General features: G+C 52.4%; 2 protein-coding genes across 2 annotated transcripts; one reads left to right on the forward strand and one right to left on the reverse strand.

The window, feature by feature from the left end:
• Positions 1–39: 39 nt before the first annotated feature.
• Positions 40–4,199, forward strand: LOC117649905 (A-kinase anchor protein 17A-like). Its single transcript, XM_034393094.1, is given in 14 exon segments — positions 40–329; positions 607–812; positions 815–872; positions 955–1,075; positions 1,151–1,333; positions 1,424–1,660; positions 1,734–1,882; positions 1,962–2,181; positions 2,278–2,352; positions 2,442–2,556; positions 2,640–2,810; positions 2,887–3,028; positions 3,109–3,396; positions 3,480–4,199. Coding segments are annotated over 14 exon segments (2,445 nt in total). The 5' UTR covers positions 40–300; the 3' UTR covers positions 3,931–4,199.
• On the reverse strand, positions 4,197–8,181 carry LOC117650005 (MAP kinase-interacting serine/threonine-protein kinase 1-like). Its single transcript, XM_034393254.1, has 6 exons — positions 7,729–8,181; positions 6,775–6,900; positions 6,341–6,697; positions 5,902–6,251; positions 5,576–5,784; positions 4,197–5,493 (listed from the first exon to the last, which is right to left on the reverse strand). Exons 1-6 carry the CDS (start codon positions 7,793–7,795, stop codon positions 5,229–5,231), a joined length of 1,374 nt encoding a protein of 457 aa, XP_034249145.1. The 5' UTR covers positions 7,796–8,181; the 3' UTR covers positions 4,197–5,228.
• Positions 8,182–15,894: the final 7,713 nt, after the last annotated feature.

Here is a 15,894-nt window from a genome sequence, read left to right on the forward strand (position 1 = left end):
ACTTGTGGGTTGGTTTACCTCGTCTCGCACAACGGCGACCGACGTCGGTCGCGACGTCTCCTTGTGTAACCTGTCAGCAAACAGACCCAGGGGGCAACTTATGTTTATTTCTGCCGCCTTTGCTATGACTTAAACTGTGGAAATCGGTAGAACTCGCCCAGCATCTTATGAAAATGACCTTAATTTCCTCACATACTGATAGATGTATGGTAAACCCCACTGACTAACAAATGTTTCGGGAGGTGCTACGTTCATGTTGAGGTAATCCGGCCTCGTTACACTGGGACCATCAAAATAATCATGAGCAAGACACACCATCAAGCCAAAAGGTACTATAACATCACAATTATCTGCTTGCGTTTGTTTATATTTATGTACCTATATCTACTGACTACATTGATATTTCCTAACCTTCAAAATGTTACAATTCTATGTCAACATTGACAGATCAATGTACTGCCACTTTCCTGCTTTGAACATTTTAATTTTCTCTGCAACCTATTTAAGGATTTCCTAAGGATTTCTTCAACCCTTGACGGAAAAAAAATGGTTACACTATAAATATGTTTCTATTTGTATTACCTGATTTTTTCTTTTCATTTACAGTGCCGGACATCCTGGAAGTGTGAGCAACACACTAAACAGTGCTTTTCAAACATGTAGTGATACTAGTGATGCTGTGGAATTATTTATTCCTCAACAGCTTTACCTCAAGCCTGTTGCCAAACTAAATGTTTCTGTACAACTTCCGCAGTTGAAACTTCCTGGTAAAACAATATCTAACTGGGAAGTGATGGAAAAATTAAAAACCATGGTAAACCTGTTCAATTTACTGTTTTGAAAGTTTCCAAAAGCACCCTAGAATTTATCCGGTATGTGCAAACTATTTATGTCTGATATATCCTGCATTCTCTTAAAAACTGAGAAACGTCATATTTCATTCCTCGGTTTCAGATTTGAAGGAGAAATTGAGAACAAGTCAAACATAGGTGAAGTTGTATCTCGCCTCGATGGCAGAACAATCAAGCTATCCGGGTTTTCTGACCTATTGAAGGTCCGAGCTGCAGAAGCCAAAGTAAGTGAGAATACATTGGAAAACAGATACATGGATGAACTAGAAACGTTTCTATATCTCAAATATCGTTCTCAGACAGCATTTCCATCACGGCATACTTGGGACTCATATTTTCGAGACGCTAAAAATATGAATGAAATGAAGCCAGGAGAGAGGCCAGATACAATCCATCTCTCCAACTTACCTAGTCGTTGGTTCTCATCAAGACAAGAAAATGGAAGGGGAAGTGACAAACCAAGTGAATATGTTTTTCGGAAGGTAAAATAAGAAAATTTTGGTCTCATAGGATAAGAGAAGCCAGTTTTAAACAGATGATTGCTAATGTTATGTTGGTTTAAATATCATCAGGTTTTTGAGCAGTTTGGTGAAATAAGATATGTAGATATTCCCATGCTAGACCCTTACAGAAGTCAGATGAAAGCTCACATTTCTGGTATGAAGACATTTTCATTTGGCCAAGAGCTAGCGTTTGAAGGTTACGTTCAGTACCAAGAATATGTTTGCTTTGTGAAAGCTATGGATGCTTTGCGTGGCATGAAACTTCTTCACAAAGAGGGAGACAAGGCTTTCACTGCTAGTATCAAGGTATTTGAAGTGCATCGTGCCTTTTTTTTTTTTTTTTTTTTTTAATTTTAAGTTGGTTTTTCTTTTCTTTAAGATTGACTTTGATCGTACCAAACATCTGAGTGATACTTCGATTCGGAAGAGAAAATTAGAAAGAGAAAGGCTGATGACTAAAGAAAGAGAGCAAGAAGAACAAGAAAGACGAGCTAAAGAGGAAGCTGAAAAGGAGGCAGAAAATTTAAGGTAAAATTTTCTTCTCTTTGTTTTGAAAAGGTGATTGGCTAAGTTCCTCTTTTGCATGTTTGATTGTTCTAATTGACAGAAAACAAGCTGAAGAAGAAGAACAATTAAAGGCTCAAGTTGCTGAAGAACGGAGACAGCGCAAGGCAGAACGACATCAGGCCCGGCAGCTGAGAAGGCTGAAAAGAGAAGAAGCTCAGCGCATGAATTATAAAATAGCTGTGGAGGAACGTAAGCTATTAATTGCCCAAAGGAAACTAGAAAGTATACGCCTTTTAGACGAATTGTTTGAGCGAGTTAAGGTGAGCTGTGTGTTCACTTTTATTTGTGGCACCAAAATCAGCAATTAATTAAGCAGTATGAATCCTATGAACTGATCTTTCTCGTTGTCCTTATAGGTGTTGCGATTAGAAGAGTTAAAGAAAGAGAATGTCGAGCACAAGAAGGAAAGTAAGGAGGAGAAAGATGAAAAAGTAAGTCTCTTCATGATTAAGCTTATTGACTGTCAGATGTGTTAAATTAGTTTTAGCTATTAACACTTATGTGCTCATTGAAACTTTAGGAGGATATGGAGAAGAAAGAAAGAGAATTAAGATCTAAATTGATGAAGAAATACAAAAGCATGCAAGAACTTCAATTGAAAGGTCAAGAAGAAAAACTGCGTCAGACTGTTGAGGGTAAAGTGTTGGCCCTTATAATCGCTAAGATAAAATAGGAAGAAAAAAACTGACTTTAATCATTTTTATGCTGCCTTAATCAGGGAGAAGCAAAGTACGGAGTGTTTTGACATCATCAAAACTGATGAAAGATGATGCCGATTCTGATGACTCAACGACCTCAAGCTCATCCAGCAGTGATTCTGTAACTTCATTTAAGGAAACAGAAAAGAATGCGACTCATAAAAAGGAAATTGACAAAAAGAAGTTACCAGGTATTTATTTACTCATCAAAGGATGTTCTCACTGATTTATGTTTTGAAACTTGTCATGTCCATATTTGTTGTGTAGGTGACAAGAAAGATGATGACAGAAAGAGCTCAGATGAACCTGGGTCTTGGTTTAATTCAGTGAATGCTCAGTCAGCAGCGGGAATGTTTCCAATGGACTTTCATGGTGGTCTGCTGGGATTCAACCCTTCCTTTGCGGGAAGGTTAGTACTCTGCCTGATTTTACCAAATAAACTTGAAGTGATGAATGGGTCGGCTTTCAATGTTGCTGTCTTTGTTACAGATTTCCGTACCCACAAGGCGAAATGTACGGGGGAGGGGGAGGGGGAAGGGGTCGCTGGCCGCGGTGGCCTCGTGCTCCTCGTGGCCGCGGTGGTTACATGATGCAGAACTACTACTATGGCATGTCCGACGACTACTACAAGTACTTCAGCAAACTCGCTGGTCAGACAGGATCTAGTCGTTCCCGAAGCCGCAGTCGATCACGGAGCCATTCGGGTAGTCGCTCAAGGACACGTCGTCGAAGGTCACGAAGTAATTCGAGATTGAGGAGAAGTAGGAGTAGAACCAGGCAAGTTTATAGACACCATCAGGTCCTTCTGTGGTCAAGCGCATGTTTTTTGTAACTCCCGAACGTCGATTCTTTGATTGCAGGCGTTCTAAGTCGAGGAGAAGGTCAAGATCGCGAAATCGATCTAAAAGATCGCGGTCTAGCTCCAGATCAAAGTCTACAGTTACTTTGAAATCTAGGGGCAGAAGTAGGTCAAGATCTCCCTCCAAGTCCTCCAGACAAGGTGCCTTAAGAAATTCGGTAGTGGCCAATGAAACTAATAAATCTCGATCAAGATCACGTCAAAGAAGTCCTCAATTAGTGTCTAAGGAGTTGTCTGTGTCGCGAACCCTGAAACGCAGCGCCACTGAAGCGTCTGTACAGACGGCAGCTAAGAGTTCATCAGCAGTTTTACTTGAGCAAAAACATAATTCTGAGAATGGTAGTTCTTTACCAAAGGCCAAAGAAGATTCCACATTGAAAGGCAAAGATTCAGATCTTGATTCTAATAAAAAGAAAAAGAAGAAGAAGCATAAGCATAAAAAGGATAAATGAGATTGTCCTAATTTTATTTGTAGTTGTATATGTGTCAAAAGTTTTATCAATTTTGAACTGAAAGGTTTATTTTCCTCTCCAACGATAGATGGGGTTTAACTGAAGACTGGGAATCTCAGTAATCTGAAGCTGGTTTCCTTCTACTGTGATATTAAGCAAAAGGTCTATGATTGAATATTGGATTGTCTCATTGTGTGTTCTTCATTTATGAGAAAGATGATATGTGCTCACAATGTAGGTGATATAAATAAAAACTGGTCTAGATCTTATCATTTGGGTTTTCATTTTATTTTATTAATTTTACCTTCTTCCATGTGAAAAATGAGGTTTTAGCGTTAGTTTTACCAGATACAAATTGTACATACGTACCTATCAAATTAATACTTTTAATGTTCAAACAATTTGACTTGTAGCATTTCATTCCCCTTCACACCTCAAGGTACCTCAATAAAGACTGACACATTAGCCACACAAGGACTATGTCTATGAGCTATTGATTACAATGTGCAGGTGCCAAGGGGTAATTCAAAAGCTAATGGCTTCATTACTTTGGCTTTGTGTGCTAAAATCATAACATTCAGTCATATGGACCAAACACAGAATATTACAAAATTGCCCTGAGGATTTAAATGAAGATTCATTACTCACTTTGAACATGAATTCTGTTCGGCACCATAGTAAAATCAATTACAAAGCATACAGATCAAAAAGATTTTATCATCAATTTGCAACTTTCCATTTACTGCTCCACTTCTGGAGTAACAATTTCGTAGTATAGTCTTTGGCTGTAAGCGCTGAGCACCCAGCCTTCACGCTTATTCATACAAGTACACACTCTGGAAAAATTCTATTATTAAAAATTATCAGTCTATTCATTCATATCACTTGGCAGGAAAAACTCAATTTGAGTTCAATTTAATCAGAGAGAGAGGTCTATCAGCTGGGTTTGCAAAACTCACAAAACTTTTGAGAAACAGTATTCAATCAAATCACATCACTTCTTACAAAATGAAATTTATGCGTCGATGATAAAAAAAAGAAGAAACTTGCAATTGCAAAACTAAAGACATCAAGGAATTGTGAAAAAAAAATCAATGCAATTGCAAACCCATTAACAGCCTGACCTACATCTCTCTCACACACATTCACTCACACATCCATTCAGAAGACTGAGCACATCCTCTCAACCACATATCACTGCTCCAAAATTCCAACAAAAAAAAAAAGGAAAGGACACTTAAGTCTAAAGTAACTAAACAAAACATCTGGAGAAAATGAAGGACAGTACGATGATGACACTAACATGATGGTGAAGGGATGAGAGGGACGGAATTAGCTTGCAAACGGCGCTGCAAAAGCCTGGATTCTGATGGTGGTGAGAGGCCAAACAGATGGCCGGAGTCCATCGAATCGGCTACAGCAGCGCTACAGGAAGTCTTGCTGCTTGGATGGTACTCCTCACGTGGCACTAGATCCATGTTCATACTGAAGTGTTGAAGGACTACTCTATTCACAGCCATAGCACTCTCAGCAAATGCAGACAGATCTCGTGCACTGTTGTTCCTGAAGAAAAAAGATGAAAATTCAATCAGAAATCCATGATGTGGAATGGAAGTGGACAGAGCATGTCTGGAACAGTTCATACCTGCGGATAATGTGTGGTGTAAAAAGTCCTCGGGTAGATGGACCAGGTTGGATCCAGGGATGATTGAGGACAGAGTCTGCTGAAATTCTTTGCCTGGCTTCTTTTACAAGAAGTCTTTTGATGAGATCCTTGGCATCATCAGAAATACCACCCCACTCTCTTTCAGGGAATTCATAAATGCCTTCTTGAATGCTTGTGAATAGAAGCTCCTACAAACAAACAAAAAAAGTTGAAAAATTAATTTAAGAAGCTTATTTAACAAACAAAAGCCAAGAGACAAATAGGTTTGTTCAAAGCACAGAAAATAGAGAGGTTCAAATTCATACCTGGCAAGAATTGCAGTTATCTCCTCGTTCCCATCCACAATCCATGCCACAATTTCCATAGAAAGGTGGATATCCGCATAGCAAGATGTACATGATGACACCAAGAGACCACAAATCACAGCGTTTGTCGTAGGAGTTAGCCTCTCCTACAAATGCATCAACCACTTCTGGAGCCATGAATTCTGCTGAACCCACAGGAGTCAAAAGTTGAGGAGTGGCAATTGGAGATGTCAGAGCAGAGTTGAACTTAATTCCAGAACCCAGATCAAAATCACAAATTTTGATTGGTGTTAATTTGTCAGGATCAACACACAGAATGTTCTCCGGTTTCAGGTCTCTATGAGCAATACCTAGACAAAAAAAAATAAAACAATATGTAAGGTGACTTATTAACACCCAAGCAACATATTAAATTCAAGGAAAAACTAATATACTATACCTTTCTTGTGCAAAAACTCAAGAGCACTAGCGAGATCACGGATTATCTGACTAGCTTCCCTTTCAGTGAAATGATTTCTTTCCTGAATACGGCCTAGTAATTGACCTCCATTGACTTTTTCAAACACCATGTAGAATCTCTCTTCATCTTCAAAGAACTCAATCAGCTGAATGATGTTGGGATGTCCTTGGCAATGGTGGAAGGTTTCAACTTCCTTGAAAACGCGGCTTCTTGAATGACCGGGAACTTTTTCAATCATCTTCACAGCATACTCCAAATCCGTCCAAACATTGACGCACGTCTGAACCGATGCATAGGCTCCCTCTCCTAGGACTTCTCCGGTTAGCCTATACAGATCTGTGGGAAAAAGAGGTAAAGTAGTAACCATGAACTTGAACAAAAATCAAGTTTTATTTTTTAAGAAGTAGAATTACCTTGGAAACAAGCGGAAACAAGACTTGTCGCCGTCTTCTTCTTGCGCCTTTTGCGTCTTGCCTCCTCCTTACGCTTAGCCAAATCATCAGCGTTGGTGGCATCTCTCAGAACAGACATTACTTCGCCTGGAACAATGGAAACAAGTATGTTAGATTCATCAGAAAATAATCCAACTGTGCAACAGAAGAGCCAAAGGAAAATCCCTGACAACCACCAGCCCAATTTTGAAAAACTCGCGAAAAGTAGGGTTTACAGTTTGCGCCGCTGTTCGAACGGCCCGCGCCGGCTCGCAGCGCTGCGCCAGGCTGCGCCCCCACGCCGTTCCGTTCCGTCCCGTCCCGTCCCGTCCCGTCCCGTCCCGTCCCGTCCGGCCGTCCGGTGAAAGTCACTTCCGATTGGGGTGGGGAGGGAGGGGGTGTCGCACTTGCCACCGGGCCTCCAGCTCCAGCCGACTTTCCAGCATGAGTCATATTTTACATCGACACTCGCGTCGGACCCCCGAGAAAAGCAGCCCCCGCAAGGGGCGGATTGCCCACGACAAAAATGGGGCGGACCAGGCACCAGGCGGACGCAACGTCGGTATTTCCCGGGGGAAGGATACCGGAAGGAAAGGACCAGGGCACCTTTCACCAGACAAAGGCCCTACCATACCGAACAAGTCGGACACCGAAGAGTGAGGGTGTGCGAGACATCGAAAAGGGGAGACTAAAGCTAGAGTCGCATGCAGACCCTCATGTAAACAAACACAAACAGACGACAGAGCGTCAGGGAAGGAGCTCGCCCAACGGTTCCTTTGTCCGGAGGTCCGGAGAGGCTAGGTGCGCCTGGCCGACTACACTCTGACGGCCAAGCTCGGCAAAGGGACAAAATACGGCCACATCGGCACTGAGTGGGCTCTGCGCGAGATCCCATCCCACGCCACTAACAAAGTCAAAACAAAGGGCAATACTCACTCGTCTGGACAGATGCGGCGTCCAGTCCTCCTTGCTGCACAACTCCCTCTAGTATACTTTCCACCATTGTTTCGTCGAAGTTAATTAACACTCAATAGTCAATAAATAACACAATAAATACAAAAACTATCAACAAATAAATTAACGAATCACAAGGTAGCGTTAAGGTACTCGGAGTAAATAATCTTCTGGGAGCACAGCGGGGCAGATTTCTCAGCACGGTGTAAGGATGACTTGGATGAGGGTTTGTCACTGCGTGCTTGGCCCCATGTGACTGCAGAAGTCTTTCGGCACAATCCTTCCGTTGGTGATACTTCTTCAATCCACACCGACCAACTCCTCCTTCTTCCTTCCCCTGCACAAAGCACTGGGCTTCCTTGCGCCGACTTGCGCCAAGCTAGACCACACTCATCTCGCGCTCGCTGCCGAAAGCCGACTGAACTGCAAAGTGAACGCCACAACAGTTTATACTCAGGCCAAAGAGCTTCGCCCGGCCGCAGGCCCGCAGACACTCCACTCGCTCCACGTCGACGCGCAGGCGCTGTTGCTATCGAACCCGGGCCGTGCGCAGTCCGAGGAGGGAGGAGGGGTGGGGGACAAAGACGAGCTGAGGGGGAGGGGGAGGGGCGGAGAGGGGAGGGGCTTGTTTGGAAACAGGCCGGGCACGGGGAAGGGGGAGTTAGGGGGCGGAGGGGACGCGGAAAGCAAAGCGATGAGCCCCGACGTGGCAACGTCGCGATGCCGGTGCGGCTTTAGGCTTTTGGGCCCCGAGTGCAGTGTGATTTGAGTGCATAACTTGCAAGTGGACGCAAATGTAAAGTGTCGGGCTCTGGGTCCAGAGAGGTTGAGCGGGGGCGGGGGCCCGGGAGGCCACGAGGAAAGGCGAGGGAAGTCCCTGCAGTCAGGCCGCCTGGGCCGGCCCAGGCCTGCCGGGTGGGTGCCGGTGGGTGCATGCAGTGCATGCCGGGCACTCGCGTGTCCACTTGTCGCCTTCCGCTCCCGTCTCGTGACATAGGCGAGATATGCGAGACGCAGGTCGGCAATCTTCGGTCGGCAACGTCGGAAACGTGACGACGACACGCGGCAGAAGCAGGCAGAATGCTCCAGACTGAGAGTCTCTCCTAATGGGACAGGCCAAGCCGAAGAAGGCCCTCGTCCCCGGCAAGGGCTGCGAGTAGCTGCGACGGGTCGGAGACGGCCCCGCCAAGTCCAGGACTCCAGAACTCGGACGACCCCCACGCCCACACGGCTGGCTCGACGCCTACGTGACTGCCAGCAAGTACGACCCGGGACGGGAGGGGTGGCTGGCTCAAAGGTGTGGGGGGCGGGGGCGCTCCACCCCCGGGCCCCTTCTCTCTCGCCCCCGAACGACCCGAACCCCTTAGGACTGCAACTTACGGCAACCCGCCTACGCGCTACCCTTTCGGTGAAAGGGTCGCGCGTTTACACTGCCTACTCGGCAACGGCAGCAACAGAATTCCGCTTCTGATTCCCGGCGAATTCCCCCGTGCGTCGGAATGTAGTTCATTTCGGCCGCTCGGCTCGCCTCTCGAAGAGGGCTCGAGAGGCCCTGTAGCCCCCAGAGGCTGCCGGTGCCGGTGCTGCCGGTGCTCGCGTCCTGCCCCCCCCCCCCCCCCCCAATCCCTGCAAAGACAGCAAGGAGTCCGTCCCGTCCACCCCGGGGGGCGTGTTCTGTTCAAGGTTCTTCATTTCCGGTGCCGTAACATCACTTGCGGACAGCGCTCGGGCATCGGGGTGGCGCTGCTGGCGGATTCGATTCTGAACAGGGTTGTCTCTGTCTCTCTCTCTCTCTCGCACGGTGTAGGGAGGGGTGCGGGAGAGATGGAAAATGAGCGACGCAGAACTGTTCGGAATGAGCCAGCAAGTCCGTGCCTGCGCGTAGTACACGTCCCTGAGCCTGCACAGCCTGCACAGCCTGCAGGGACTGCACGCGTGCGTGCGCTGCAGGATAACAACAAATTTAAATCCCCCTGCTGGGCGACTGGGTCGGGCAGGGCAGGCCGGGCAGCAGGTATCGGACGGATCGTTCTCAGTTCTCAGAAGCCGACTCGGAAACGTGATGCAAGGGGGCGGAGCTCTGGAGCCTCCCGTCAGCTGGAGCCCGCTTGCTGGAGCCGAGGGAACAAAGACCACAAACCAACGCACCCCCTGCTCCTTGCCACCCTCCCCCTTCCCCCAACAACAACACAGATTACGTCATTTCACGATTTCGTCTTTTTTGGAGGGGTGGGGTGAGGTGATGCTGCAAAACGAGTGGTACGTACCTCCCGTCATTTGGAAGGACTTGACCGAGAAAGGAGGAGGAGAAGGGATGTCACCCCATCCATGGCCTTCTACTGCTTCCACCCAGAATTCTCCAACCTGCTCCGGGCTTTGTTCGGGTGGGGCGTGTGTGCGTGTGTGCGTGTGTGCGTGTGTGTGCATGTGTTTGTGGGCAGGTGCAGTCCAGGCCCCTGCGGGCTGGGGCGAGAGACGAGACCGCTGCCAGCAGCACTCCATCACAACACACACACCCAGCGTTGCCAATTCGAGCGTCCAAAATATTTAAATCTTTTACCGTGTTAGTTGGAGTCTCGATGCGGAACGCCGTGGGCTGGAGCCAGTTTTAGTTGCATCAACATTGTTCTGGTTGGATCCAAAGGCAAAGTTGGCTGGATTGCTGGGACGGAAGAGTTTCGACAGAATGGGGACTGGCTGCCTGCGTGTGCATTTGGAACGCGTGTGGTGCAGTCTGACTGCTCGGGACTGCTCGCTGTCGCTGGCTTAGTGTAGCTGCGCCGAGCTGCGACCAACATGCCGTCTGCATTGCTTTGACGCTCGGATCCCACACGTCTGACTGACGCACGCAGCGTTGGCTGCTGTCCACGCACAAAAATAAACAAAAGACACACTCACACACATTTCCATGGCGTTTCCTATTCATCACACAAATCGCCGGATATTCTGGAGGAGTCGAGCAGATTCCGACAAGAGGAGGAACCGCCGTCGGGGAAAAGAAGGGAAGGCCGCGAAGTACCCCCCCCCCTTTCCCCGCCCTGCTCCCCGCCCCACTCCTTTCCCTTTCCTGCCGAACCCCGTCAAGGTCACGGCGTCACGGCCAAGGGCACGCTGCGGCAGCGGTGGCCGTGCGGCAGTAGAAGGGTAGGGCGTAGGGCCCCGCCAGCCCTGCCGGGCTGCCCAGCCAAGCCCAGCCAAGCGCACAGCACGCCTATCCCCTCCCCTTTCTATCCACCTATCGCCATTTCTCCCTCCCCCTCTCTCGCCCATTCTCCTCTATCCTATCTCGCTGGTCGCGTTGTGCGCAGTTCCAGACAAGCCTCCTCCATCCATTCCCTTCGTCTCTTCCGTCCCGCGAGGCCCTTCCAGCGGCCCTTCCAGCGGCCCTTCCAGCGGCCCTTCGCTCCCTTTCCAGCCGGTTCGGACCAGACCCAAATTGTCGATGACTGTACCTGTGCTATGTATACACGGCGGATGATGCAAGGTTGGACTCGACTTCTGGAAGGCCGCGTCGGCCGTTAGTACAGCCCCTCTGACAATAGCCACACTGGAAGCCAGGGAAGACGGACACTCCGCCAGGACCGCCAGCACCGCCAGCACACCGTTCCCGACCGACCGCGACGCGCCGCTTGGCCCGGCTGGCGGCTTGGCCAAGCGTCGCTTCAACTTTTGGATTCAGTGGGTACACCCCATTCTGACATTGCCATTATTTCTAAGTCCGAATCGGGACGTATTAAGCACACAGCCCCGGCGGTACGACTTTATTATGACCTTGCGAGGCTTGGAATTTAAACAGTCGGCTTGTTTTCATGGCCCGCGAAAAACAAAAGTGAGGTCGATAGGCATCTGATTTGTCTGACGGCGGATTTGGTTTGGATTGGAGTCAAGGGTTTTCGGTAATGCATGAGCCTTGGACAAGAAACCTTGCCGGGTCCCACTAACGATTTCGTTGCACCCGCACACCCTGCGCGGCATGCGCAGCACGCAACGGCGCGGAACCATTTAACCGTCAAATGCCTCGCGAGTCGGGGCGCGCCTGTGACGGTTATCAGTTCCATTCCAGCAGGCTGTGCCTCGTCGCCGCGTCTCTCTCGCGCTCATGGGGAGTGCGGTAGGGGTGAGAGAGACAGAGCGACGGGGCACTTCGATTCGGAACAGACTACAGGGTAAGTGCGAGGCGTCCATGCGGGCGGCCCAGGCGGGCCTCGTCTTGGCACTCGCAGTCGCGGGCTTTCGAGGCGATGCTCACTTCCAACGCAGAGAACCGAACACGCTTTGTCAAGAATGCGGAATGCGGGTTGTTCGTTCGGAACGGCCGACCAGGAAGGAACCCGTAGGCGCTCAAATGTTTCGGAGTGCCGGCGGAGGAAAATCAACGGGCTTGGGATACTTTGTAGTGTACGTGACGCCAAGTTGTTCTTTTTGTCGTGTTTGAGGCGCAGAGGCGATCACATGATGCATCCTCCTCGCCCCCACCCGCCCGCACCAACACAGCAGCTGAGTGGAAGGGGATCCCACAGCTCGGTTGGGGTGTGGTGGGTGCGGGCCGTGCGGGCCTCGGGAGGAGGGGGTAGGAGGGGTGCAGCGAGACGCTTCTGGAAAGCTTGTTCTTGTTGTGTACAGTCACGGTGCCGCGCAGTGCAGCGCTAGGGAGCCCTGGTACAGTCCCCGACCTGCCCCAACCTTGGAGGGGACACGGAATGCGTCAGGAGTCAGTAGTCATTGTCCTCCCCACCGTGGTGCAGTTGCCGATCGCGCTCTAAGTGCACACGCTGGGTATCGGCGGCGTGTGCGGCAGATGACGGGCAGGTTTCGAGAGAAAGGGGAGCGACTGAGTGACTGACGTGTCACTGACGTGTCACTGACGTGTCACTGACGTGTCACTGACGTGTCACTGACGCGTCCGATCGATACCACAGCAGGCTGGACTCCGCGTCCAAGGCGTCCGCCCACCCCGCGACCCTCCTCACGCCGCCCAGCAGTGGCTAGCGCTGCACTCGGCCTCGGCTTCGGAATCAGTTTCGATCAATCAAACGGGTTGGCGCTGCCTGTCCTGCCGGCCCTGTCGCCAGGCGACGCGTCGCGACGCGATGAAGGCGAGCATTGTTCTCTGCCAGGGCGGCGAAAAATTGATAAACCAGATTGGAATCCTGGTGGCTTGCGGGGCGGGGCGGGGCGGGCTGTGTTGACGTGGCCGCGTAGGCCGCAATCTAGGCTGGAGGCGTAGGCTTGCTGCTTGCGAGACTCGTTCTCGGCCGACTTGGGGTTAACAGCACTCCAAGCCGAGAACCAAGCCAGCGGCGTAGCGGCGCTGTTGTCGCTGACGCCCACGCGGCGCAGCGGCGCAGCTACGCCGACGGCAGCATGGCCAGCATGGCGGTCGCGGGGCGTTGGCGACGCCCGGCGACGCCGCACCGCTAGTGTCTGTCTTGCCAGCCAGCTCGCCATGCTCGCCAGGCTCGCCGGCGAGGACTGCTTTATGGAGCAGCATGTGTAGTGCACCATCAGCGCGACGACGACGCCACGCCGACGCCGGCGACGCCCAGCAGCAGCTGCGCGCTGCGCCGCCATCCGCTCGAGTGCAGTGCACAGAATCATTGTTCGAGCACGCACGCCTCGCACGCTGCATGCGGCCCGCAAGGCCCGCGGCTTGCAGTGCAGGGTGTGCACCGAGGTCGCGCCAGTTAGCAGCAGTGCGGCCGTGGCCCGGGTGCGCTGGACGCCCTCGAAGCCTCGGAGAGCTCGACGAGAGGAAGCGCTCCGCCGCCACCACCGGCCACCGCCAGTGACGCACTTTGTTGTGTTTTCTGTGGGAAGAACAGGGGCTGGCACTGTGCTTCCCTTTCCCGCGTGGACCTTGACCTTGGCTGGCCTTGGGCGCCAAATGCATGGAGCACGGGGTGGGGTGCCTGCATGCGGGCCGGGCCCCGGCCGGCCGGGCTGAAAGCTGGTTCGCTTTCCATTGGTAAATACCACCGCGCCACACGGCGCCGCGCCGGCCAGGAGGCCCACGTCCATGTCGTCAGCGAGGCGGCAGGGGCAAGGCAAGGCGCCAACCAAGCGATTCCGAAGGATAGCCGCTCTGTCTCTCTCGCACTCCTACGGGACGCTCCATGAGTGCGGCAGAGACAGCGCGACGAAACGATCGTTCGCAAGTCTCGGCAGCAAGAAAGCCCACGGAACTGCGCAGCGCGGCGGCGTCGCGGCGTCCTCCTTGCTTTCAGCGTGCGGCTCTCGGCGACGCCGGCGTCGACTCCCCGGCGGCCGGCCCCTGCCTGCCGGCCATTCGCCGGCGAAGTGCGCGCTGGTGGTCTCTGGCCGCGGGCCGCGCGCGGAAGTCAAGCTGTGGACTTTGCGGCGTGGCGGCGCGGCGTCGCGCGGTGTCCTTGAGAGCGAGGATCGCCTCGCGGCGCATCACCCCGGCCGTGCGGCCGCGCAACAGCACTGGAACCCAGTTACCAGTAGTGTTGACTATCAGGACTCGACGGCATCCTCGTCCTCCACCGAGGACTTTTGGAACCCTTTCCGCCGAGTGTCCTGGCTGGTCGCTGTCTTTTTCGGAGCCCTGCGAGACGCCCCACGAGTGCGGGAGAAACAGAGCGACCCAAGCAGTGTTGGGAGCGAGCCCGCAGTGGAGCACAATGCCGCTTCGTGTTCGGCGCGCTGTCACGCCCGGTCACGCCTCGGCCACGCGTGCCGCGCACGCTGCGCACGCCGGGCTGTTCGTAAACACGGCGGCCATGCCGGTGCCGAGCCACGTCGGCGTTGTCGGCGTCGCGGCGTCGGCGAGGCAAGAGTCGAGTCGAGGCAGCCCAAGCAAGCCCAAGCCAGAGCCAGCCATTGTTGCCACGGCTTGGAAACTACATACCCCACGGAGGCCCACGGGGCCACGGCGACGCTGCCATGACAAATAAAGGCAAATTACCCAATGCCTTCTCACTCGCCCCTTTCCTCTGACTGGCGCCACGCCCAAGAAGGCGCTTAAGGTGGACAAACGCCGCAGTCATCGGAGCGCAGCCCAAGCTAGCCCACGCCCATCGACGTCCTCTGCGGTTTGTTTACAATCAACCCAGCCCCCTCCACTGCCCTCCGCGTCCACGGGCTTTGGGCTTAGCGGCGTACACTGCCGAGCCCAATTCTGGTGACTGGCCGTCCCGCCCCGCCCACCGCCAGCCCACCGCCCACCCCGCCGCGGTGTTGTGGTACCCGCTCTGACCTCTACGGGCCCGCGTGCCTTGCCACGCCATTTGCCCATTTCTTTCGCGGAGCGGCGGAGCGGCGAAAAGAAGAGGAGTGGAAGAGAGAGGAGAGAGAGGAGGGGCCACGGAGGAAGTGCGCGTTTCGCCGCGCAAGATGAGCTTAGACGGGCCTGCACAGCCTGCACAGCCTGGACGTGCCTAGACGAGCGAGCGTGCCCCACCTGCCCCCTGTGCCGCTAGGGCCTATCCTGGCAACCAGCATCGCCAGTGCTTGAAGCTCGAAAGGTGCACGGGGAGGCCCGCTCCGCTCGCCCCGACCGTCGCCATGGACAGCCATGAACGCGGCGCGGGCAAGCCCCCCGCATTGACGCGGACCGAGCATCTGCTCAGAGTCCGGCGCCATGCGGTTCGTCGCTGTCTCTCTTGCACTCTTTGGGCTCTCCGTGAGGTGCGAGAGAGACAGAGCGATGAACGTCTCTTCGCTCGACCACGCCGGTGGCCCCATGGGACGGGCCTCGCCCGGGCCCCTATGACGCAGTGATACAGCGGTTGTCTGGCAGGGACAAGGTGTTGTGGTGCTGCTTGCTGATGGTCATGTCGGCCGCTGAGATATTCTCGCTGGCCGCACGCGCAACGCGCAAAAGACACCTGAACAGTGACTTCGTCAACTACGTCGCTGTCTCTCTCCCAGGGTGTGAGGGAGACAGAGCCACGAAGCGCTGTTAGGAATGAGACTTCTCGGCGCCTCCCGGCCGTGAGGCACCGTGAGGCCGCGGGGGTCGTCGCGACGCCGACGCCCGTCCGTCTGCTAGGCTGCGGTAGTTCGCCATGCCGGCGTGCCTCGGGGCCCGGTGGAAAAAAGAGGGGGCCGAACACCAGCGGGGGGAGGGGGGAGTCCTAGGGGGGCCAAACTGCGCAGTACGCCTAGAAGCACCATCTCGCCGGCCGG

The sequence above is a fragment of the Thrips palmi genome, unplaced genomic scaffold (assembly GCF_012932325.1).
Source record: "Thrips palmi isolate BJ-2018 unplaced genomic scaffold, TpBJ-2018v1 HiC_scaffold_10, whole genome shotgun sequence".
NCBI lineage: Eukaryota > Metazoa > Arthropoda > Insecta > Thysanoptera > Thripidae > Thrips > Thrips palmi.